Source organism: Pongo pygmaeus, chromosome 13 (assembly GCF_028885625.2).
Source record: "Pongo pygmaeus isolate AG05252 chromosome 13, NHGRI_mPonPyg2-v2.0_pri, whole genome shotgun sequence".
NCBI classification, from domain to species: domain Eukaryota; kingdom Metazoa; phylum Chordata; class Mammalia; order Primates; family Hominidae; genus Pongo; species Pongo pygmaeus.
In genome coordinates, this window is record NC_072386.2 from 64,471,050 (window position 1) to 64,496,465 (window position 25,416).

A 25,416-nucleotide genomic window follows, 5' to 3' on the forward strand; every position below is an offset into this window, starting at 1 on the left:
AAGTAGCTGAGACTATAGGTGCGCACCACCATGCCCAGCTAATTTTTGTTTTGGTTTTTTTTTTTTTTTTTTTTTTTGTAGACACAGGGTTTCACCATGTTCCTCAGGCTAGTCTCAAACTCGTGAGCTCAAGCAATCCGCCAGCCTCGGCCTCGGCCTCCCAAAGTACTGGGGTTATAGGCATGAGCCACCATGCCCAGCCAAGAATGTGAATTGTTACCACCTTTCCGGAAGGCAATGTGTCACATTTTAAACGGTTATACAGACTGGTCCAAGCATTCCACTTTGAGAATTAATTCTAGGGAAATAAGCAAGCTAGTATCAAAGATTTACATATCTTATCATATTATTATTATTATCCTCAAAGGTGAAAAACAGAACATGACCTAAATGGACAATAATAGAGGAATCATTGATTCAACACAGTACAGTATGATACTAGCTGACGTGAAAAATCAAAATGTTTCCTTGGCCTCCAGATGTGCTCTGCTAATACTATGTCCCAGCGACCAGGCACAGTGGATCCCGCCCATAATCCCAGCACTTTGGGAGGCCGAAGTGGGTGGATCACAAGGTCATGAATTCGAGACCAGCCTGGCCAACATGGTGAAACCCCATCTTTACCAAAAATAAAAAAATTAGCTGGGCGTGGTGGTGGGCACCTGTTATCCCAGCTACTTGGGAGGCTGAGGCAGGAGAATCGCTTGAACCCGGGAGGCGGAGGTTGCAGTGAGCCAAGATTGTACCACCACACTCCAGCCTGGGCAACACAGCAAGACTCCATCTCTGGGGAAAAACAAAAAACAAAAAACTATGTCCCACTAAAAGCAAACAGCCTTTACTCTGGGAAACAAAAAATATACACAATGAGCCTGGAATATTTTTTCATACTAAAAAGCAAGAAAGTCATGATAGACAATGGAATTGTATGGAAAGACAAGGAGACATCTTGAAAACACTCCACTGGCCAAAATGCATTTGAACATTATTAAGAATAATAGCTGCATTGATTAATGGATTGAAATATGACAAATATGTTTAAATTTATGAGTTAACAAAACTCATCATTCACCTTTCATTATTTTGAAAACTGGCAAATAAAAAGAAAAGAGTCAAGCATTTATTCAGCCCTTCCTATACAACTGTACCACAAGGTAAACCAAGTGATTGCTGAGAAAACGTTTCTCTATATGGAGTATTTAAGTATTAGAGTGTTAAGTACATAGAGCATGTAAACTAATAAACAAAGGACATTATAATTAAATGTCAGCATGTTGGAACTCTGTTGAAATAGTGAATCTATGCAAAGACTGCTAACATTATAAAAAGAGAGACCACCATATATTACAAGGGAAAGACATACCTCCTCCTATGGCATAAACTTACATAGAAAACCTGAACCTGATCATACCTCTCAATCAAACTACCAATTTACAGAAAAGAAGCAAAGAAACATGCTAAACACCACTACAAAAGATTAAATCTGGAAAATCCAAGCTGGAGGAAACTCTTCAGAACAAATGACCCAGTTTCCTCAATAAATAAATTACACACACATAAAAAAATGAGATGGAGGTAAAATCCATAGATTAAAAGTGACAAAAATAAAAGTAAGTCAAGAGATATATCAACCCATCACAATATATGAAACTTTTTTGGATAATGAAATCAAATCATTAAATAATGAAGACTTAAGAAATCCTGTTTTTGAAAAAAACATTATGAGGCAATGAAAAACTTGACTAGACTGGATAGTCAGTGATACTCAGAAATTCCTGGTAATTTTTTAGATATAATAACTTCATTGTGATTATATATTTTTCATTGTCCGTATATTTTAGAAAGAACTACTGAAATATTTATAGATGAAATTATTTGATGTCTCAAATTTGCTTCAAAATAACGGAGGGCGTCGGCTGAATGGATAAGGGAAGAGGCGAAACAAAATTGGCTATGAGCTGGTAACTGTTGAAGCTGGAGATAGGTACATAGAAAACAGTTCATTTTTCTAATTTCTCTACTGCCTAATATGTTGGAAATTTTCCAAAATAAAAGTTAAAACAGGCTGAGTGTGGTGGCTCATGCCTGTAATCCCAGCACTTTGGGAGGCCGAGGCAGGTAGATCATCTGAGGTCAGGAGTTTGAGACCAGCCTAGCCAACATGGTGAAACCCCATCTCTACTAAAAATACAAAAATTAGCTGGGCCTGGTGGTGGGTGCCTGTAATCCCAGCTACTTGGGAGGCTGAGGCAAGAGAATTGCTTGAACCCAGGAGGTGGAGATTGCAGTGAGCCGAGACTGTGCCACTACACACCAGCCTGGGCAACAGAGCGAGACTCCGTCTCAGGAAAAAAAAAAAAAGTTAAAACAACCCATAAGCATGTCTGTATTAATCGACATGGAGAAATAACTATGGCAAATAGGTAAGCTAAAAAAAAGCACATTTATCGCAATCAGTTCTGTTACCATTTTTAAATATACACTTTTTTTGCTGTACATATATACACACATACACAGAAAAAATTCTGAAATGATCCTGACAGAAATATTAACAGTCATCTTTCTTCTTTAGAACATTTTCTTATATCTGATATTTTACCAAAAAATTATATTAGTCTTACAAAGAGACTGAGACAAGTACATTCCCTTTGAAAGAATACATAGGATCAAAGAATCAATACACAAGAAGGAACGAAGCGGAGTAATACAAGATAACAGATGAGAACTAGAAGGGCCAAAATAAGAATGTCCCTTGTTTCACTACGGGCAAACCACTTCAAGAACCTTGGCTACTACCTTAAGTAAGACAGAAGTCCTTGAAGTGTTTTACACAGAGGAATGACATGATCTGATTTGTATATTTTATAAGAATCATTCTGGCTACTATGTTGAGACTATGCTGTTAGGAGACAAAGGTAAGAGTAAAGATGGCTATTGCAATCATTCAGGCAACAGATAATGGTGGCTCGGAATCACTCAGTAACAGTAAGGGCAGTGAGAAGAAGAAATCAGATTTTAGATATATTTTTAAAGTGGAACTGATAGATCAAGTTTGAGTGTGAGACAAAGAGATCATTCCAGGATTAGTCCAAGGCTTTTGACTTGAGCAACTGCAAGGGTGGGACTGTCATCTTCTAAGACAGGGTGAGGGAAGCAGCAGAAAGTCAGGAGTTGGTTGTGAATGTATTACATCTGTGATGTTCAATCATTAGACATCCAGGTACAGTGTTAAGGTGGCAATTTGCACACGTGTTCATTTGCTTTTGTTATGAAAGGATTGTCTACTTACATCTTTTCCAATAAGGTCTCTCTGGTTCTCAATGACACCCCAAGGAGGGATTCCAACTGTCCAGATTTTTCTCAAGGAATGAGAGGAATGGGATTTCAAGGCATCCCCAACATGCTTGGACACTCCTATGAACAACCAGTTTAGAAGTCAAACTTTAATTCACAAATCGTGCAAAACAAAGAGACTGCCAGAAACAGACAAATAAATAGGCAAGCATATACGAAGGGCTATTCTTAGGGAGAGCTGCTGGCACAGTGGAATTAGTTTCTGATATCTTGGCTTCCTCTGTTCTTTCTAGACACATCTTCCTTTTATCATTACCTCTCTCTACCTGAACAATGTTACTCTGAGCCCTTTGGGCAATTTCTGCCTACAACTTCAGATCCGATCCTACTCTTGCCTAAGCAAAATGCTGTGCACTGTCCTTCCTCAGCAAGCCCAGCCCTAACATTATGAATGCTTATTATTATTATTATTATTATTATTATTATACTTTAAGTTCTAGGGTACATGTGCACAACGAGTGGGTTTGTCACATATGTATACATGTGCCATGTTGGTTTGCTGCACCCATTAACTCCTCCTTTAGGTATTTCTCCTAATGTTAGCCCTCCCCCAGCCCCCCACCCCCTGACAGGCCCTAGTGTGTGATGTTCCCCGCCCTATGTCCAAGTGTTCTCATTGTTCAATTCCCACCTATGAGTGAGAACATGCGGTGTCTGGTTTTCTGTCCTTGCGATAGTTTGCTCATCTATATCCCTACAAGGGACATGAACTCATCCCTTTTTATGGCTGCACAGTATTCCATGGTGTATATGTGCCACATTTTCTTAATCCAGTCTATCACTGATGGACATTTGGGTTGGTTCCAAGTCTCTGCTATTGTGAATAGCGCCGCAATAAACATACGTGTGCATGTGTCTTTATAGTAGCATGATTTATAATCCTTTGGGTATATACCCAGTAATGGGATCGCTGGGTCAAATGGTATTTCTAGTTCTAGATCCTTGAGGAATCTCCACACTGTCTTCCACAATGGTTGAACTAGTTTACACTCCCACCAACAGTATAAAAGTGTTCCTATTTCTCCACATCCTCTCCAGCACCTGTTTCCTGACTTTTTAATAATCACCATTCTAACTGATATGAGATGGTATCTCATTGTAGTTTTGATTTGCATTTCTCTGATGGTCAGTGCTGATGAGCATTTTTTCATGTGTCTGTTGGCTGCATAAATGTCTTCTAATGAAACGTGTCTGTTCATATCCTTTGCCCACTTTTTGATGGGGTTGTTTGATTTTTTCTTGTAAATTTGTTTAAGTTCTTTGTAGAGTTTGGATATTAGCCCTTTGACAGATGGGTAGATTCAAAAATTTTCTCCTATTATGAATGTTTTTTTATCCCTAATCTTACCCAATGTCCCAGCACAACATCCTGCAGATATGTCCCTTGTTCATTAAGGCAAACTAATTTAATAGCTTTATATACACAAATATTTCAAAGCTAATACATTGAGGAGTAACATGTTAATGTTCACCCTTCTGGAATTAATACTAGTAATTAGTACAGTAGCCAACACTTACTGGCCTACAGTAAGATTTCAGTAAATGTTGGCTACCTTTGTATGTATTTACACTTTAAGTAGGAATGTTTTTAGTCCACTTTACAGGCAAAAAATTGTGGCAATGAGAGTTTAAATAAATTGTCCAAGGTTTGTAGAGCTTTGGACAATTTATTTAGAGCTTGGATTTTGTAGAGATTGGATTCCAATTTGGGCAATTTGACCTTTTTCAAGAATAGACTTTGTTTTTTAGAGTAGTTTTGGGTTCACAGCAAAATTGAATGAAAAGTACAGAAAGTTCCCATGCCACGCCCTGCTCCCACACAAACACAGCCTCCCCGACTATCAGCATCCCCCATGAGACTGGTACATCTGTCACAGTTGATGACCCTACATTATAGGGTCATGACAATAGAATATCACTGTTCTCCATAGTCCACAGTTTACATCAGTTTACATTAGGGTTCACTCTTGCTGCTGTACATTCTAGGAGTTTTGACAAAGATACAATGATGTATATCCACCATGTTAGTATCACTGCCTTGAAAATATTATGTGCTCTGCCTACTCATCCCTCTCTCCCCTCAGCTCCTGGCAACTGCTGATCTTTCTACTGTCTCCATAGATTTGCCTTTTCCAGAATGTCATATACTGTAGTTGGAATCATACAGTAAGTAGCCTTTGAGATTGGTTTGATCTGACCTTTAAATCACAATACTGCATTGTAAGACTTATTCTTCCTATTCTTCCTATGTGTGGTACTGACCTTATATGTGTCATTAGCACAGAAGGAAAAATAACCTGCATATGGCATGGATCTGATGCATAGCAGCTAAATCACTTCCTCGTTCCTGGCATCTTCCCTTCCAACTCATTTTCTGACCCTCTCCCAGAGCCATCTCTAGAATCTGGGATCTGGATCACGGGCACACATCAATATCAAGTGTGGAGCCATCCACCCCAGTAGAGATTCTGATTCCATGGTTTGGCATGGTGTGCCAACATTGTTGTTGTTTTAAGCACCTTACATGTGATCCTAACACATATCGTTGGTTGAGACTCTCCGTAAAACCCAATTTGACCATGTTATTCCCCTATTCATCCTGCTGTTCAAATTCCTTTCAGGGCTCCTTGCTATGTAGAGAATAAGACTTCAGCATGGCACACAATCTGGCTCAGTCTCCTTTGCAGTCCTTGTCCCTGCCACATGGCACACACTCCAGCCAGGAGCTTTATCACTTCTTTCTACACATGCCTTCACCTCTAGCTGTGTGCCTAACCCTGAGCTGCCACTTCTTACTTATGCCGCTTCCTACCTTTCCCACAAGACCAATGCCAAGTGCTATATCCTTCCCAAGACTTCCAAGGTGCCCTCAGTTGAAACTAGAATTCATGTCCCTCTTCCTTGAATTCTCAAAACACTTCCTTTGAATCTCAACTATAACCCAGTCAGCATCAATTTCTCACTAGTTGCTTTTTGTCTGTCACAGCCCAACCCATCACTAAATTCAGGGTCCATGTTACTCTTCTTTCATTACTAACACCTATCCAAATGCTTTTCACATAGTAGATTCTTAAGGCTTATGGTATTCAATTTAAGTAAATGTCAAAGATTCATGCCAAATTATGTTCAACTATGGTTGAGAAGCCTGTCAAGAATAGACAGGAGCTCATAAGCAGAGTTCAAATTTAAACGTGCATGGGAATCATCTGCGGATGTTGTTAAAACGCAGGTTCTGATTCTGCAGGTCTGGGGTGGGGCCTGAAATAGGCACTTTCAGCAAGCTCTCAGTTGATGCTGATGCTGCTGGTCCAGGGACTAATCCTTAAGTAGCCAGGCCATAGAGGAGCTGTGGTTGAATCAGGTTGGACTGATTGTTTTATGTTGTTGTTGTTTTCTTTTTTCTTTTTTTGAGACGGAGTCTCGCTCGTCACCCAGGCTGGAGTGCAGTCGCCCAGGCTGGAGTGCCAGGCATGATCTCGGCTCGCTGCAACCTCCGCCTCCCAGGTTCACACCATTCTCCTGCCTCAGCCTCCCAAGTAGGTGGGACTACAGGCGCCCGCCACCACATCCGGCTAATTTTTTGTATTTTTAGTAGAGACGGGGTTTCACCATGTTAGCCAGGTTGATCTTGATCTCCTGACCTTGTGATCCACTTGCCTCGGCCTCCCAAAGTGTTGGGATTACAGGCGTGAGCCACCACGCCCGGCCCTTTTTTTTTTTTTTTTTAAGACAGGGTCTTGCTTTGCCACCCAGGCTGGGTAGAGTGACATGATCATAGCTCACTGCAGCCTTGACCTCCCAGGCTCAAGTAAACCTCCCACCTCAGCCTCCCCAGTAGCTGGGTCTACAGGTGCACAATACCACATCCAGCTAATTTCTGCAATTTTTTAGAGATAGGGTTTTGCCACATTGCCCAGGGTGGTCTCGAACTCCTGAGCTCAGGCAATTCACCAGCCCTCAGCTTCCCAAAAGGCTGGGATTATAGGCATGAACCACTGCATCTGGTCTGACTGTTGTTTAGTGGAGATCCAAGTATTTCTCATTTCCCATTTCTTCTGTTTATATGAAGTATTTCAATCATCTCCACACTACTCATTTGTGTTCCTTTAGGTTAACTGGCCATAAACTCAATGATCTTTTTAAGGTATTAAGTAAAATGAAGCATGACATGCAGTTAGTTATTCAAAGAAAAAGCCTTGCCCAAGCTTGTCTTTTTAATGAATGATGTGAAACTTCCCTACCCACCCACTTTACTGGAAATCAAATAAGAACTATACAATGGACTCAGAATTCTGCCAACTTCAGTTTCTTCCAAGAATGTGAAACAATCTCTATAAAATATGTACAATAAAGTATGCGTTACCTATTTGTGATGGGCCAAATCCCTTGGTTTTATTTTGCTTTGTTTTTTCAGTCATTCACTTCCTTCATTCCTTTTCAGTCAAAATGAACTTTGTTATGTCAGTACGAGGTGCTAAATGCTTAGGCAGATGCTCAGGCCCTTGCCTCTAGTACACAACCAGAAGGAGAGCTAACACACTGACTCATCCTAGCCTGTAAGGCAAAATGCCAACATTCTACAAGTGCTACAGGCAGTAAATGCTGTAGAAATTAAAAAACAAAAGTGAGTAGCCCTAGTTGAGATATTCAAGAGGCTGTTTGATGAGTGCGTTGGCATCCCGTGTAGATCTTAAAACATGGGCAAAATTTGATAGGAGACACTGGGCAGGGCATGCCAAATCAAAAGAGAGAAAAGTAAAGGGAAAATAGAAAACCACAGGTTAGGCCAGACACGGTGGCTCATGCCTGTAATCCCAGCACCTTGGGAGGCCAAGGTGGGCAGATCGCCTGAGGTCAGGAGTTCGAGGCCAGCCTGGCCAATATGGTAAAACCCCGTCTCTACTAAAAATACAAAAATTAGCCGGGTGTGGTGACAGGCACCTGCAATCCCAGCTACTTGGGAGGCTGAGGCAGGAGAATCGCTTGAACCTGGGAGGCGGAGGTTGCAGTGAGCCAAGATTGCACCATTGCACTCCAGCCTGGGTGACAACAGCAAGACTTCGTGTCAAAAAAAAAAGAAAAAGAAAGCCACAGGTTAGTAACAAATTGGTAAGAGACAAGAGTTTATGGAATCACTAGTTCTCAATCCTGGCTGACATACTTCAGAAGCTCCAGACTAAAAGCCTCTAATTCATCTGGGGAAGAGCCTGTACATCTGTATTTTAAAAGCTCCCCAGGTTGTCCTTATGTGCAGACAGTTCACAAACACTGAAGCAAAGAAATAAGGTCAGAGCCCACCATATAAAATTCTTGAATTTCAGATTTTAAGAAGTATAGAAGAGTCAGTGATTGAGACGGTGAGTGTTTTGGCAATCATGTAGTTAAAAAAAAAAAGTATCTACTCATGCCCAAAACACGCAATGCAAGTTTTACCTACATCACTGATTTCCCAAATCTGAGAAACTGACAAAGATTATATAAGTTTAGTGAAAGTCCAGGCCCACACACACTATGCACTTGCATGGATTCGATGTCCCTTCTAGCCTTACTGTAGTTGGGAGCTCAGGAAAGACTATTTTCTTTTCCAGAGGTTTATCTGAAGTTACATTAAAATAGTATATTCTGACAATGGTGAAAACACATTCCAGGAAAAACCTATGATTCTTCTGGGTTTATTTTCTAGTCACTAGGATTTTCATCTTTCTTCCTCACAGCACCACGTATCCTAGGAGCGCTACAGAGCAGAGATTATGTGGCACACTACCTGATTCACAGTTAGAAAGAAGATAGAAAAAAGAGAAAGAGAAGAGAGAGAGAGGAAGGAAGGAAGGAAGAAGAGAGGGAGGGAAAGAAAAGAAAGAGAAAGAGAAAGGAAAAAAGAAAAGAGGGAGGGAGAGAGGGAGGGTGGGAGAGAGGGTGGGAGAAACAGAGGGAGGGAGCTTTACCTGTATTGATGCCTTCAGTTATTATCCACGCTCCTGTTGTCTCTGCAGCTTTAACCAAACCTTGGCTGAAAATCTCTTTAAATTTAGAGGGCATAGTAAAGTTCTGGATGCCCCCATGGACTGAGATCACAAGCTTGGGCAGTTCCATTTTCCACTCTTTCAACATTAAATGTAACAGATGATCCAATTTTGTATCATAAGAAGTTCTAATATACTGCAAGAAAAGCACATGTAGGTGAACAGAACATTGTAAAAAAGATATGCCAGGCACAGAAACAATGAGCACACAGCAGGGCAACTGAAATGGCCAAAATCTAAAAGGAAGTATGTGGGATCTCTTTAAAGTTCATCTTCATGTAATGGAAATATTTACTTTTAAAAGATTCCACACTCCCATTAAGTTCCTTCTGGGAATTACAAGTCACTGTAGGAAAGCTTCCTCTGGTTTTCAAGGCTGGCCCACCAATGCTCTCCAGAGAATCTGGGGTGAGGCAGAAATACTTCAAAAAGGCAGGGTGCGGTGGCTCACGCCTGTAATTCCAGCACTTCGGGAGGCCGAGGCGGGCGGAATACCTGAGGTCAGGAGTTCAAGACCAGCCTGGCCAACATGGTGAAACCCCATCTCTACTAAAAATACAAAAAAATTAGCCAGGCATGGTGGCACACATCTGTAATCCCAGCTACCCGGGTGACTGAGGCAGGAGAATTGCTTGAGCCCAGGAGGTGGAGGTTGCAGTGAGCTGAGATCACTCACTCCACTCACACCACTGCACTCCAGCCCGGGTGACAGAGCAGGACTCTGTCTCAAAAAAAAAAAAAAAAAAAAAGAAAGAAAGAGAGAGAAAAAAGAAAAGAAAAAGAAATACTTCGAACAACTGGCCAAAATCACTATGTCAGCAAACCTTTTCATCAGAAGCTATAACAAACAGGTGAAATGGGATTTTTTCATAAATGCTATGGCTTTCTGTTTACTTAATCATTTCACAGATTTGCATAATTTAAATTAAGATTTTAGAGCATGGACATTTAATTTATTGTAAATTTTACCTTCTAATCATTCCATTAAAATTGTAAATTTTACCTTCTAACCATTATCCCTCTGAAAACACTTTTGTTCTGAAACAAATACTTTTCACAAAACAGTCATCTCTTTAATCGTCAATGTAAGCAAAAGAAAAGGAAATCAAAGCCAGCAGGTAGACCCAGAATCATTTTTTATTTTACCTAATATTGTATTGCACCGCTGGCTTGCTTATTCCAGCAAATGCAGATCACTCAAAGAATATTGAGATGAATTTGCCTCCCTTAAACTTATGCGAACCAACAGCAAGAATAAGCCAGATTTATAGAAAGAAGGACAATAAGAAACCATGAATTGTGAAACAAAACCACAGGCAAAGATCTCCATACATGCAAATAGGAATTAACACATGATCCTCCAGAACGTGACAGTAATTTAAAACAATTTCCAATTCATCTTTGAACTTTTTTTCTTTTTGAGATGAAGTCTTATGCTGTCGCCCAGGCTGGAGTGCAGTGGTGCAATCTTAGCTCACTGCAACCTCCGCTTCCCAGGTTCAAGTGATTCTCCAGCCTCAGCCTCCCAAGTAGCTGGGATTACAGGCCCATGCCATCACACCAGCTAAATTTTGTATTTTTTAGTAGAGATGGGGTTTCGCCATGTTGGCCAGGCTGGTCTCAAACTCCTGACCTCAGGTGATCCACCTGCCTTGGCCTCCCAGAGTTCTGGGGTTACAGGTGTGAGCCAACATGCCCAGCCTGAACTTCTTGATACATAATTCCTTTATTCCAAAATTAAAATATTAAAATTTCTGAACATCAGGAATGGTGCAGCTATTGAAAAATGTGAAGGCACAAATACTTCAAACAGGCAGAAACCTGTTAGTAGAAACCCCGTCTCTATTAAAAATACAAAATTAGCCAGGAGTGGTGGCCCATGCCTGTAGTCCCAGCTACTCGGGAGGTTGAGGCAGGAGAATCACTTGAACCCAGGAGGCAGAGGTTGCAGTGCGCTGAGATCGTGCCATTGCACTCCAGCCTGGGCAACAAGAGCAAAACCCCGTCTCAAAAAAAAAAAAAGAAAGAAACCAGCAAAACAATTTGGGTTATTAGCAAACCTTGGCATGGTGGGTGTGCTCTCCATCTTGGAAATTAATCGTGCCAAAAGTATCTGTTGGGCTTTTTGTTGTGTGCTTTTCAACAGACCATTGTTCACTTTCTTTACCCTTGGCAGCTGAGATGGTCCAGGAATAATCTATCCCAGCATGGTCTCCAATCAGTCGGCCACAGTAACACCTTAAATTCAAGACCAAAAAAAAACTCAACTTCAAAATAGAAAATAGATGCAATATGTCTACCTTTTTCTAAAGTAATGTATAGATGCCATATACTATTTCTTAAAACTTCACATTAAGGTTTATATTAGATTTCTAACATAGGACTGTCTTCTAAGTTTAGAAACACTATTAGTGGTTCTCTCTGTTGGCTGCACATTAGGATAATTTGGAGAATATTTTTTTTTTAAAGGCAGGAATACCTTGGAGACATTGGAAGTTTGGTTCCAGTCCACTGCAATAAAGTGAATATGGCAATAAAGCTAGTCACACAAACAGTTTGGTTTCCTAGTGCATATAGTAGTTATGCTGACACTACACTGTAGTCTATTCAGTGTTCAATAGCATTCGTCTAAAAAACAATGTACATAACTTAATTAAAATAATTTATTGCTAAAAAACGCTACCAACCATCTGAGCCTTCAGTGAGTTGTAATCTATGTGCTGATGAAGGGTCTTCTCTCAGTGTTGATGGCTGCTAACTGATCAGAATGGTGGCTGCTGAAGGTTAAGGTGGCTGGGGCTATGTCTTAAAATAAGACGACAATGAAGTTTGCCACATTGATTGACTCTTCCTTTCACAAAAGATTTCTCTGTAGCATGTGATGCTATTTGATAGCATTTTACCCACAGTAGAACTTCTTTCAAAACTGGAGTCAATCCTCTCAAACTCTGCCACTGTTCTATCAACTAGGTTTATGTCATATTCTAAATCCTTTGTTGTCATTTCTACAAGATCGATCTTCACCAGTAGATTCCACTTCAATGAACCATTTTCTTTGTTCATCCATAAGAAGCAACTCCTCATCTAATCAAGTTTTTTAATGAGATTCAGTCACACCCTTCAAGCTCCAGTTTTAATCCCAGATGTCTTGCTATTTCCAGCACCTTCTACAGTGACTTCCTCCACTGAAGTCTTGAACCCCTCAAAGTCATCCATGAAAGTTGGGATCAGCGTCTCCAAAACTCTCATTAATGTTGCATTTTGACCTCCTCCCATGAATCACGAATGTTCTTAATGGCATCTAGAATGATGAATCCTTTCCAGAAAGTTTTCAATTTACTTTGTCCAGATCCATCAGAGGAATCACTATCTACAGCAGCTAAAGTCATACAAAATATATTTCTTAAATAATAAGAGTTGAAATTTAAAATTATTTCCTGATCCATGGGCTGCAGAATGGATGTTGTGTTAGCAGGCATGAAAACAACATTCATCTCCTTGTAATATTTCCATAAGAGCTCTTGGGTAGCCAGGTGTGTGGTCAATGAGCAGAAATATGTTTAAAGGAATCTTTCTTTTTTAAAGCAGTAGATCTCAACAGTGGGCTTAAAATATTCAGTAAACCATACTAAAGACAAATGTACTGAGATTCAGGCTTTGTTGTTCCATTTATAGAGCACAAGTAGAGTACATTTAGTGTAATTATTAAGGGACCTAAAATTTTGGCATGGTAAATGAGGGCTGGCTTTAACACAAAGTCACCAGCACAGATACTGATAGACTTGCTCGATCCAAGGTTCCCAGAAACCTCCAATTGTCTCCTAACAAGAGAGTCAGCCTGTCCTTTGAAGTTTTGAAGCCAGACATTGACTTCTCTCTAGCTATGAAAGTCTCAGATGGCATCTTCTTCCAACATAAGGCTGTTGGTCTACATTGAAAATCTTCGTTTGGTGTAGGTACCTCATCAATAATCTTAGCTAAATCTTCTAAATAACTTGCTACAGCTCTGCTGTTAGCATTTATTGCTTCACCCTGAACTTTTATATTACAGAGACTGCTTCTTTCTTTAAACCTCATGAACCAACATCTGCTAGGTTCAAACTTTTCTTCTGAAGCTTTCTCACCTCTCTCAGACTTCATAGAATTGAAAAGAGTTAGGACCTTATTCTGGATTAGTCTTTCATTTAGGGGAATGCTGTGGCTGGTTTGATCTTCTATCCAGACCACTCAAACTTTCTTCATATCAGCAATAAAGCTGTTTCTTTTCTTATCATTTGTGTATTCACTGGAGTAGCACTTATAATTTCCATCAAGCACCTTTCCTTTGCATTCACAGCTTGGCTAACTGTTTGGCACAAGAGGCCTAGCTTTCAACCTGTCTCAGCTTTCAACATGCCTTCCTCACTAAGCTTAATTATTTCTAGCTTTTGATTTAAACTGAGATATGCAAGACTCTTTATTTCATTTTGTTTCACTAAGTGGCCATTATAGGATTATTAATTGGCCTAATTTCAACACTGTGGCATCTTAAGGTAGAGGGAGGCACAAGGAGAGGGAGAGAGACAGGATCAGTCAGTGAAATAGTCAGAACATATATAACATTTATCTAATTGGTTTGCCCCATCTTATATGGGTGCAGTTCATGACACTCCAAAACAATTACAATAGTGACATCAAAGATCGCCGATTAAAGATTGTCATAACAGATACAATAATGACAAAATAAAAAAGTTTGAAATATTGCAAGAATTATTAAAACGTGATGCAGAGACAAGAAATGAGCATGTGCCACTGGAAAAATGGCACTGACAGACTTGCTCAATGCAAGGTTCCCACAAACCTCCACATTATAAAAAATGCAATATCAGTAAAGCACAATAAAGTAACACACATGAGGTATGCCTGTACTAAAAATCTCTTGCATACTCATGTTCATAGCAGCATTATTCTGAATATCCACAAAGTGGAAGCAACCTAAATGTCCATCAGTGGAGAAGTGGACAAACAAAATGTGGTATATAAATACCATGGTATATGATTCAGCCGTAAAAAGGAAGAAAATTCTGACATATGCTATAACATGGAAAAACCTTGAAGACATTATGCTAATTAAAAGAAGCCGATCACAAAAAGATAAACAGGCCAAGGGTAGTGGCTCACGCCCGTAATTCCAGCACATTGGGAGGGTGAGGTGGGAGGATCGCTTGAGGCCAAGAGTTCATGACCAGCCTGGGCAACATAGCAAAACCCTGTCTCTACAAAAAAATATAAAAATTAGCCCCGTGTGGTGGAGCAAATCTGTAATCTCAGCTACTAGGGAGGCAGGAAAATCACTTGAGCCTGGGAGGCAGAGGCTGCAGTGAGCCGAAATTACATCACTGCACTCCAGCCTGGGCAACAAAGCCAGACTCTGTCTCAAAACAAAACAAACAGTAAGAATAATTTATCATTTTATGCATTATCTACAACATGTTGAATAAAACTAACAAAAAATACAAATGTAGAGGGAAAGAGTTATAATTTAGATGAGTAATAAGAGCCTCTCTGACATCTTGGGATGGATGATTTTTTTAAAAATTTACGTAAAAAATAAAAAAAAAGAGCCTCTCTAGGAAATCAATTTGACATCAAGAGAGTTCTTATCTCTTGAAAATGAATATCAAGAAGCAGAGAAAATTTGTCATTTATTATAAATAATTGAGTACAGTTCCTACTGTGACTTTCACCTAACCTTGATTAATCAACAGATAAGTTGATTAGGTAAGTTGATTCTGCTTAGCTGCCTGGATATTAAATTTCTCTTTTCTTTAGATTTCTTGTCAATACAAACAAGTCAATTTATGGCCCAGTACATCAATAGACATTTAAGGTGCAAATTGTTTGCTTCTTTTTTTTCCCTATAATTAAAGCTCATTCTCTTCTTAAAGGGAAATTCATATTTCTACATTTATGTACCTCCTTTGCAAGAAGGGCCCTATTATATTATTTTAAAGTTCTCGCTATACCTAATTCTCATTTAAAACAATTTTATTGTTTTCTGGTATGAACTTTAGTGATACATTTTTAAATGAGAATTAGATAGGTATAGCAGGAACTTTAAAAACTGAAAACATTTTTCTTATCGATATTTTAGATTTTTTTTTTTTTTTTGACAGAGTCTTGCTCTGTTGCCCAGGCTGGAATGCAGTGACACGATCTCTGCTCACTGCCATCTCCACCTCCTGGATTCAAGCAATTCTCCTGCCTCAGCCTCCCAAGTAGCTGGAATTACAGGGGTGTGTCACCACGCCTGGATAACTTGTTTGTATTTTTAGTAGAGACGGAGTTTCACCATGTTGCCCAGGCTGGCCTTGAACTGCTGACCTCAGGTGATCCACCCACTTCGGCCTTCCAACGTGCTGGGATTACAGTCGTGAGCCACTGCTCCTGGCTATTTTACAATATTTTTCTAAAATGCACACTTTTAAGAAATTATCTTCATCTATTAAAATCTTCAGACCTGGGTTTGTTTACAAGTTCCAAAAAGCCTAGTCATCGATCTTATGAGTCTACAAACCACACATGGCTCCACGCACTAATCCACCATGACATTATTCCTTTCCTACCTTGAGTACACAGACGAGGTGTTCTGCAAGCCAACAATGGTCTTTTCACAATTAGGTGCAGCTATTCACACACCATCAAGTTTTAACTGAAAATGGCTGACAATGTCAAGTACTAGCAAGGACACATTTCCTTTGTAAAACAAATTTTTTAAATTATTATTAGTTTTAACATTCTCACTTTTTAAAATTTTCACTGTTTAGTTTGAGGTAAGGTCTTACTCTGTCACCCAGGCTGGAGTGCAGTGGTGTGACCATGGCTCACTGCAGCCTCAACTTCCCATGCTCAATCAATTCTCTCACCTCAGCCTCCCATGCAGCTGGAATTACAGGCAACGACTATCACGTCTGGCTAATTTGGGGCTTTGCCATGTTGCCCAAGCTGGTCTTGAACTCCTGGGCTCCAGCAATCCTTCTCCCTCAGTCTCCCAAAGTGCTGGGATTTTTAATCATTATTTTAAGATGTTAATTTGCATTCAATATTGTCAAAGGCCGGCTGCTCTGATGGTAGTAGGTTATCAGAACTTACTAACATTAGTGTCACTAAAGTTGGTATACAATCCCCCACTGCTAAATTTGACTGGTTTTAATATATATATAGTCATATATATATAGTGATATATATATAGTCATATATAGAGTCATATATAGTGCTATATATATAGTCATATATATAGTCATATATATACAGTCATATATATAGTCATATATAGTCATATATAGTCAAAGTCATATATATATATAGTCATATATAGTCAAAGACAAAGTATACTCTAAACCATTGTCATTCTTGATTTTAAGACCCATAAGTAACTTTGTGTCTCTGATTAAAGTTATGAAGCCTACACTCAGGAATTCTGAAAAATAGATAAATAATGAAGTTATGAAGCCCATCTCAAGAAAAAATATATATGTAGCAGTAGTTCTCCCTTATCTTCAGGGCATATGTTCCAAGACCTCCAGTGGGTGCCCAAAACCGCGGATAGTACCAAACCTAATTGCTGTCAATCAGAACAGGTTTCTGTTCATGTCTTCCACCCACAAATACAACAATTGTTTCATTTTAACTAAGCACTTACCAAAATTATGGCCCTGTGGCCATAATTTTGCAACTGAAGGTACAGCAGTAAAACTGGCATGAATTTCTTTTTCCTTCTTCACAATTTCATGGATAGAAGATGGATTTGTACCACAGATCTTAGCAATCTCAGCTAACTTTTATTCTTAGCTTATTAAGCTGAGAACTTTCACCTTTTCACTTAAAGAAAGCACTTTATGGCTCTTTGGCATGTCCAAATCACCTGCATCACTACTCTTGCACTTTGGAGCCATTATGAAGGGTTACTTGGATTCAAGTACTGCAATACCAAGACAGTCAATCTGATAACCCTGACAGCTACTAAGCCACTAACGGGTGGGGAGCGTCTGTAGCATGGCTAGGCTGGACAAAGGAATGATTCATGTCCTAGGTTGGACAAAGCAAATGGCAAGAGATTTTATCATGCCACTCAGAATGGCACGCAATTTTAAACCCATAAATTGTTTTTTTCTGGGATTTCCTATTTAATCTTTTTGGCCCATGAGAAACTGAAACAATGGAAAGTAAAAGGGCAGAAAAGGGGGGACTACTCCTGCCAAATTTCTAAACCTTCTTTAATTAAAAATTGCATCCTGGTCCACAGTTTTCCTCAACTGCCCTGCCTCCAGCTAGATAGTAATGCCTGCAATGCCTGAAAGGAGTCAATATTCTTAACAACTTTTCATTCTAAATTTCAGTGTCTATATTCTGATGCACAATTAATTCCATGGACTACGTAAGGTGCAGTATACATTAGTAAATGTTATATTTAACTTCTATATATCTGCTTATCTGATGACAAATATATACAGTGAGAAGAAAAAAACGTAAAGAAATCTAGACAGGGCCAGAGCTCAATTTCCAAAATGTTCCAAAGAGACAATAGAGACAAATACATTTGAGTACATGGTGGAGAAATGTGGCTAGCTGTTATGGACTGAATTGTTTTCCAACAAAATTCATATGCTGAAGCTCTGACCCCTAATGTGACTGCATTAATTACCTCCTTAAAGTTAAATTAAGTTAAATTCAGCAGGGCACCGTGTCTCACGCCTTTCATCCCAGCACTTTGGGAGGCCGAGGTGGGCAGATCACCTGAGGTCAGGAGTTCGAGACCAGCCTGGCCAACATGGTGAAACCTCATCTCTACTTAAAATACAAAAAATTAGCCAGGTGTGGTGGCAGGTGCCTGTAATCCCAGCTACTCGGGAGGCTAACACAGGAGAATCGCTTGAACCCGGGAGGCGGAGGTTGCAGTGAACTGAGATCGCATCATTGCACTCCAGCCTGGGCAATAAGAGTGAAACTTTGTCTCAAAAAAAAAAAAAGAAGTTAAGTTAAGTTAAATTAAGTCTTAAAGGTGGAGGATTAATTTGATAGAAATGATGTCCTTAGAAGAAGAGGGAGAGATCCCCAGGATGTGTGCACACAGAGAAAAACCATCTGAAGACACAATAAGAAGGTGGCCATCTGCAAGCCAAGGAAACACCACAAGAGAAACCAACCCTGCAAACAACTTGGTCTTGGATTTCTGACCTCCAGAACTGTGAAAAGTTCATTTCTGTTGTTTAAGCCACCTAGTTTGTTGTATTTTGTTATGGCAGCTCTAGATGACTAAAATCCTGGCTATAGAACAGTGGATTGTACCTGACAAGCAGGGGAACCAAAAACAAGAGCTGAAGTGCAGGCAGCCTAGGCCATAAACAGGAAGCATCTAGGAAGCGATGTGTCCTGGAGCAAAAGCACTGGACCAGGAGATGGCCAACGCCATGCAAATATCTGCTCTCCCAAAGCCTCTATTTCTTCAACTGCAGTAATGTAAGGATTGGTTGGACAAGGTGGTCTCTAATGCCTTTCCTTTCCTTTCATTGTGTAACTGAGAACCTGTAGCAATGCTCAGTGTTCAGGACCCTGCTCTGAAAGAGGTGATCAGTGGGCTAAGGATACTTATTGTGCAGCTACTGTATTGAGCAGCATGTCAGGTAGCACATGGTGAGAAGTTACAGGGGAAACAGAAGTGTCTACAACTTACAATCTCTTCAGAGAACTAGAACAGGGCTGGGCGTGGTGGCTCACGCCTGTAATGCCAGCACTTTGGGAGGCCAAGGCAGGCAGATCACTTGAGGTCAGGCATTCAAGACCAGCCTGGCCAACATGGTGAAACCCCGTCTCTACTAAAAATACAAAAATCAGCTGAGCATGGTGGCACGTGCCTGTAATCTCAGTTACTCAGGAGGCTGAAGCAGGAGAATCGCTTGAACCCAGGAAGCGGAAGTTATAGTGAGGCGAGATTGGGCCATTGCACTCCAGCCTGGGCGACAGAGGGACACTCTGTCTCAAAAAAAAAGATAACCAGAACAAGCGCAGGTGATGAAAACTTCTGTGTATGTAAAAACCAACGTAAGGCCGGGCGCGGTGGCTCATGCCTGTAATCCCACCACTTTGGGAGGCTGAGGTGGGTGGATCACATGAGGTCAGGAGTTCAAGACCAGCCTGGCCAACATGGTGAAACCCTGTCTCCACTAAAAATACAAAAATCATCCAGGTGTGGTGGCAAGTGCCTGTAATCCCAGCTTCTTGGGAGGCTGAGGAAGGAGAATTGCTTGAACCTAGAAGGCAGAGGTTACTGTGAGCCGAGATCACACCATTGCACTTCACCCTGGGTAACAAGAGCAAAACTTCGTCTCAAAAAAAACAAAAAAAAAAAGGCAAAGTAAGAATATTGGGGTTCCATATGGAAAGGTTCTTAATGTAAAGGGAGGCACAGTAATCCCAAATGTACCGAATAGACGTAATCAGGATATACTAGTTAGAATGCTGTCATCTGATCATCTTTTGGAAAAAGGGTCACCCTTCAAAATGAAGCAGCATCTATTCAAACACAAGACAAATAATGATGCATCTGCCTGGCTTTTTCTACACAGAACATAAATTGAGGTAACCTCATCTGGAGAGATAACTCATTATGATTTTATAAGGCAGTTCTTTAGTGCAAACCAACTTAAGTTGGTTCAGCTTAAGTATATTTCTATTCTGATTATCTATTTGATTTGAGTTGACATTTTATTCTTTTTTTTTCTAGTTCATTAAATTGTAGCAAGGTCCCATAGAAGAAACAGACCTCCAAAATTAAAAAATATATATTCATGTTTGCCTCTTTAATTACAACTTTTGAAGTCTCAAAGAACATATCACCAACAAGTACTAAAAGCTCACTTTATATAAATGTCAGTTCCAGGAGGGGGGTAAAAAAATGTCAATTCCCTCTCAAATTGTTTTATAAATTTAGTAAAATACCCATCACTCAGAGCATTTCACAGCCATGTTAAAAACAAAAAATAAAATAAATTTAAAAAGAAAAAAACATCAAAATCTCAAAATATTTTTCAGGGAACATTCTAAAATTTATATTAAATCGGCTGCGCACGGTGGCTCACGCCTGTAATCCCAGCACTTTGGGAGGCCGAGGAGGGCGGAACATTTAAGGTCGGGAGTTCGAGATCACCCTGGCCAACATGGTGAAACCCCGTCTCTGCTAAAAATACAAAAAATTAGCCAGGCATGGTGGTGGGCGCCTGTAATCCCAGCTACTCGGGAGGCTGAGGCACGAGAATCACTTGAGCCTAGGAGGTGGAGGTTGTGGTGAGCCAAGATTGTGCCACTGCGCTCCAGCTTAGGTGACAGAGCTAGACTCTGTCTCAAAAAAATATATATATATTATATATATTTTATATATATATATATTACAATCACTTATTGACAAGGAGATTTAGGATTATTTTTAAGTATTACAATATAGTCCAGGTGCAGTGGCTCCCAGCACTTTGGGAGGCCGAGGCAGGAAGATCACTCAAGGCCAGGAGTTCTAGAACAGCCTGGGCAACATAGCAAGAACCCATCTCTATAAAAAATAAAAAACAAAAAAAATCAGCCAGACACAGTGGTACATGCCAGGAGGGGGGTAGCTACTCAGGAGGCTGAAGAGTGGGGATCACTTGAACCCAAGAGTTTGAGGTTGCAATGAGCTATGACTGTACCACCGCACTTCAGCCTGGGAGACACAGCAAGACCTTGCCTTTAAAAATTAGAATTTTTTTTTTTTTAATGATAGCATTGCAATGTAGCGGAACTACTTTTTAAAACATGCTATTTTAAAGAAAATGTTTACTTTTTCTTTTTCTTTTTGAGACAGGATCTTGCTGTGTTGCCCAGGCTGAATGTGAACTCCTTGGCTCAAGCTATCCCCCATTCTCAGTCTCCTGAGTAGCTAGGACTACAAGCATGTGCCCACCACACTTGACTAAAATTTCCTTTCAATTAAAAAAAAAAAAATTTGTATAAATGCACAAAAGTGTTTTGAAAAGTAAAAACAATTTTTAAAAGATAAATAAAGTATAGGAAACTTACCCTATCAGATATCAAGACATATATTACAAAACTATAATAATGAAACAGTGGCATTTGACAAGCACAGAAGTAGATCAAAATACTGAAAAGAACGCTCAGAAACAAAGCCATAGATGGATGGAAATGTACTATATAACACAGACAGCATCAGAAATGAGTGAGACTTGGAGAGACTGCTCAGTAACTCGTATTAGGACATTTGGCTCTCCCTATCAAAAAAAAAACTAGTCTCATCTAGGTGCAAAAATGACTAGTTTTTAATCATTTTTAATTTCTGAGAGGTATAAAAGTATATGCTTTTCCAATATTTTCACATTAGTTGTGTCTGAAGGTTGTGGGGTTGAGGTTTTGGAGGACATTGAGAAGGAGAGTTTCTAAAGAATATAGTAGAAACTAGGTAGAATAAATGAGGTCTTTTCTTTTTATTATATTCTTATTTTGCTTTGCATTTTATTAGGTTTATGCAAAATTAATTGTGGTCTTCACCATTACTTTCAATAGCCAACACCACAATTACGTTTGCACCAACCTAAGAGCAAAATTTTAAATAATTACTAAAAGGAAAGAAAAAAATTGAGGAAAAACTGAGAGGTCAGCCAAACAGAAATTCTTCCTCCAGCAACCTCCTCCTTCTTCTCGTTCCATATCTGTGGATGCTGGTTTCCTCCCCCCATGATTTGCTAAACTGAGGGTTCCAATTTTTTATTTTATTTTATATTTATTTGAGACAGGGTCTCACTCTGCCACCCAGGTGGGAGTGCAGTGGCGTAATCACAGCTCACTGAAGCCTTGACCTCCCAAACTCAAGCAATCCTCTCACCTCAGCCTTCCGAGTAGCTGGGTATACAGGCACACACCAACACGTCCCGCTACAATTTTGGGGGTTTTGTTTTTGCTTTTGTACGTCGAGACAGGGTTTTACCATGTTGTCCAAGCTGGTCTCAAATCAGAGCTCAAGCAGTCCACCCGCCTTGGCCTCCCAAAATCCTGGGATAACAGGTGTGAGTGACCGTGCCTAGTCCCAAATGTTTTCTTCCAAGAAAAAATTTAACTTTGGTTCAATCCATTATATAAACTTCAGGCTATGATCAGAATTAAGAAAATTTTATTTCCTTCCACTTACAAAAGAGAAAGTTAAAAACGGTCACATAGTTTAAAACGCAAATCACTGTTAAAATTTGTATTGCACTAAAGAGCTGTTTTTGCCCATAAGCTTAGTATGCATACAAGGCACCTGCAAGTCTATACATCAGTTACAGTCCCGTATGCGCATGCAGCATCTTCATTATCCAAATGTGATCATAAAACTAAAATGTAATGCTTTACAGTGTTTCCCTTGGTAGAAATTCTTGTCGAAGGTCCTTAGCCAATTTACATGTCTCAGTAATTCAAGTAGTCTATTATGTTCGAATACTCGCTCTCCATCAAAAACATTTTTTTAAAACTTCCCTTGGAAAGGTAAATTGCATGCACCATTTACTGAGTCCATTCAAGATATGAGGAAACTGTCCCAGTAAATTTTAAATAGGGTGCCTAAAAGCTAAAAGGAATCTTGCTTATCTAAGTCTTACCTGATTAAATTCTGGCAGACCTGGCATACTGGAATACATCTAAATTAAAGAAATAAAACCTCTGTTAGTTTGTTGGTGTATTTGAAAATACATTTAATGCTTGTACAGTAAATATCTATTATTTTCCGTGATCTAGAAATCAAGGTTTGCTGAAATTCATATATCATGTTCCAAATATTCCATTATGGCATTTACCACATATTATTACTGCAGCAACTATGATCTAATTAATACAACATTCAGTTTAGAACCAAAATACCTCAATTTAAATCTCATTGATTTAACAATTACTCTAAGCCCCAGTTTTTACATCTGAAAATAATATGTGCTTCATAAGGTTATTAAAATAATTATCAGAGATAATAATATGTAATGTGTCTTATGGTACCTGGTAAAGACAGTGTGTACAATAATGGTAGCTATTATTATTATTAAACTATGAAGATAACACAGATTTCTTAAGAATCAAGAAAATAGATATATGTAAACCACTTTAAAACCATAAAGCACTATCAAATAAGGGACATTTGGTATAATTATAAATTATCCTTTATTAATCTTTCTTTTTTATTATTCAGAAGAATCTTATAGATTTAGGAGTTAGCACTGTGGTCATCAATTATATTTTTGGGCCAGGCACAGTGGCTTATGCCTGTAATTCCAGCACTTTGTGAGGCTGAGGTGGGAGGATTGCTTGAGTTCAGGAGTCCAAGACCAGCCTGGGCAACATAATAAGACCTTGACTCTTATAAAAATTCAAAAAATTAGCCCTGTGTGCTGATATGTGCCTGTGGTCCCAGCTACTTGGGAGGCTAAGATGGGAGGATTGCTTGAGTCCAGGAGGTTGAGGCTTCAGTAAGCCAAGATCATGCCACTGTACTGCAACGTGGGAGACACAGCAAGATCCTGTCTCAAAATATGTGTGTGTATGTGTGTGTGTGTGTGTGTGTGTGTGTGTGTGTGTGTGTGTGTGTGTGTGAAGAAGTATTAACAGGGAAGTCTAGTTAAAATAATGGAAGAAAAGGTAATGTTCATAAAATAAGGGCCGCTCTAAGTTATTCAGAAACTAATATTCAGGACTTTTATTTCTTCCTGTCCTAGCCTTTTGGGAATGCCTTTTCTCAGAAGCTTTCCTTCAGCAGTAAATTGAAAATGAGAAGGAAAAAGATGTTATAATCAAGTGTATCAGATTTGTTTCTTATTGGGAGCTACAAAAAGAATAAAACAAAGAAACCTTTATCAATATTTTAAAAAGTGAATTATCACCCACTTCCTGTGCACCAATAATGAAGAAAACTGCAAAAAAGCTAGAATTCTGAGAATTTTACTAGGATCTAAAAAAAAGGCTGGCATAGAAGAAATAGCCATAATCATCCATTAACTTTTATCTACAATCCCACAAGACTGTTTTTTCACTTGCTAAAGTATACCATGACTTGGAACATTCATGGAATTACAATCATTGATATTCTTCTTGAGTCTATGGGCTAGTAAAAGACTCAGTAATTTCATCACTTTTTTTTTGAGATTCAAGATTATTGTAAAAATGATTTTTTTATTCACAGACACAAAATGAGCCACCTGAATCAACTTGCATTCCATTGCAGTCACCACCACATGATGTCATAAAAAATGAAGGGGAAAAACAAGGTTATCTTGGCATACTATAAACCTTTCTTAAGCAGGTAAAAAGAGAATTTCCAATCACAAGACTTACAAATCATAGGTAATTCAATAAGGGTGGGACTAGTAAATATTTAACAAAGGCAAGGAACACTATTTCAGTCATCTCCAAAGAACTAGAATTTCAAAAACCTTACCATGCTACCCTTCATAACACATAGTTATGAGTTCTAAACCTTAAAGGCATATAAGGACAAATGCTCAAAAAAAATCTAAAAATAGATTGGTTCCCTTACTTAAAATATTACTCTTCTATTTTCCTTTTAATTTATTTTTCCAAGGGCAATGTCAATCTTAATTTCACAGACCTGATTACCCAGAGGAATTTTCCATAGCCCTTTCTTCCCCTATCTTTCACTAGTTGCTTTTTTGACCTTTGTTCTACAAGTAGAGCTTCCAAAGCATTGTCAAGAACTCAGTAGTCAAACTCAAATTATTCCATTCTGCTGCCGATTATCTGCTCAATCCAAAAGCCTATGGGCGCTCACTTCGGCAGCACATGTACTAAAATTGGAATGATACAGAGAAGATTAGCATGGCCCTTGCTCAAGGATGACATGCAAATTCATAAAGCATTCCATAAAAATAAAGTTTGTGGAAGGAAAATGGAACTGAAATTACCTGTTCATCTAATCTGGGCACAGTGTACTGAAATATACCAGTCACTATTTTCCACAGATACTTTAGTTGGGGATAAG

General features: G+C 39.2%; 1 protein-coding gene and 1 non-coding gene across 2 annotated transcripts in view; one reads left to right on the forward strand and one right to left on the reverse strand.

Annotated features, from left to right (window-relative positions):
• The window catches only part of TRPM6 (transient receptor potential cation channel subfamily M member 6), a 164,802-nt gene that overhangs the window by 109,785 nt on the left and 29,601 nt on the right, over window positions 1-25,416 (reverse strand). The window contains exons 3-6 of the mRNA XM_063649604.1: window positions 23,036-23,074; window positions 11,438-11,615; window positions 9,300-9,513; window positions 3,290-3,414 (exon numbers count right to left, since the gene is read on the reverse strand). Of these exons, the coding sequence (XP_063505674.1) occupies window positions 3,290-3,414; window positions 9,300-9,513; window positions 11,438-11,615; window positions 23,036-23,074 (556 nt within the window). The remainder of the gene's footprint in view (window positions 1-3,289; window positions 3,415-9,299; window positions 9,514-11,437; window positions 11,616-23,035; window positions 23,075-25,416) is intronic.
• LOC129044856 (U6 spliceosomal RNA) lies at window positions 25,199-25,305 on the forward strand. Its single transcript, XR_008504831.1, has one exon. It is a non-coding gene; the product is annotated as a U6 spliceosomal RNA (small nuclear RNA).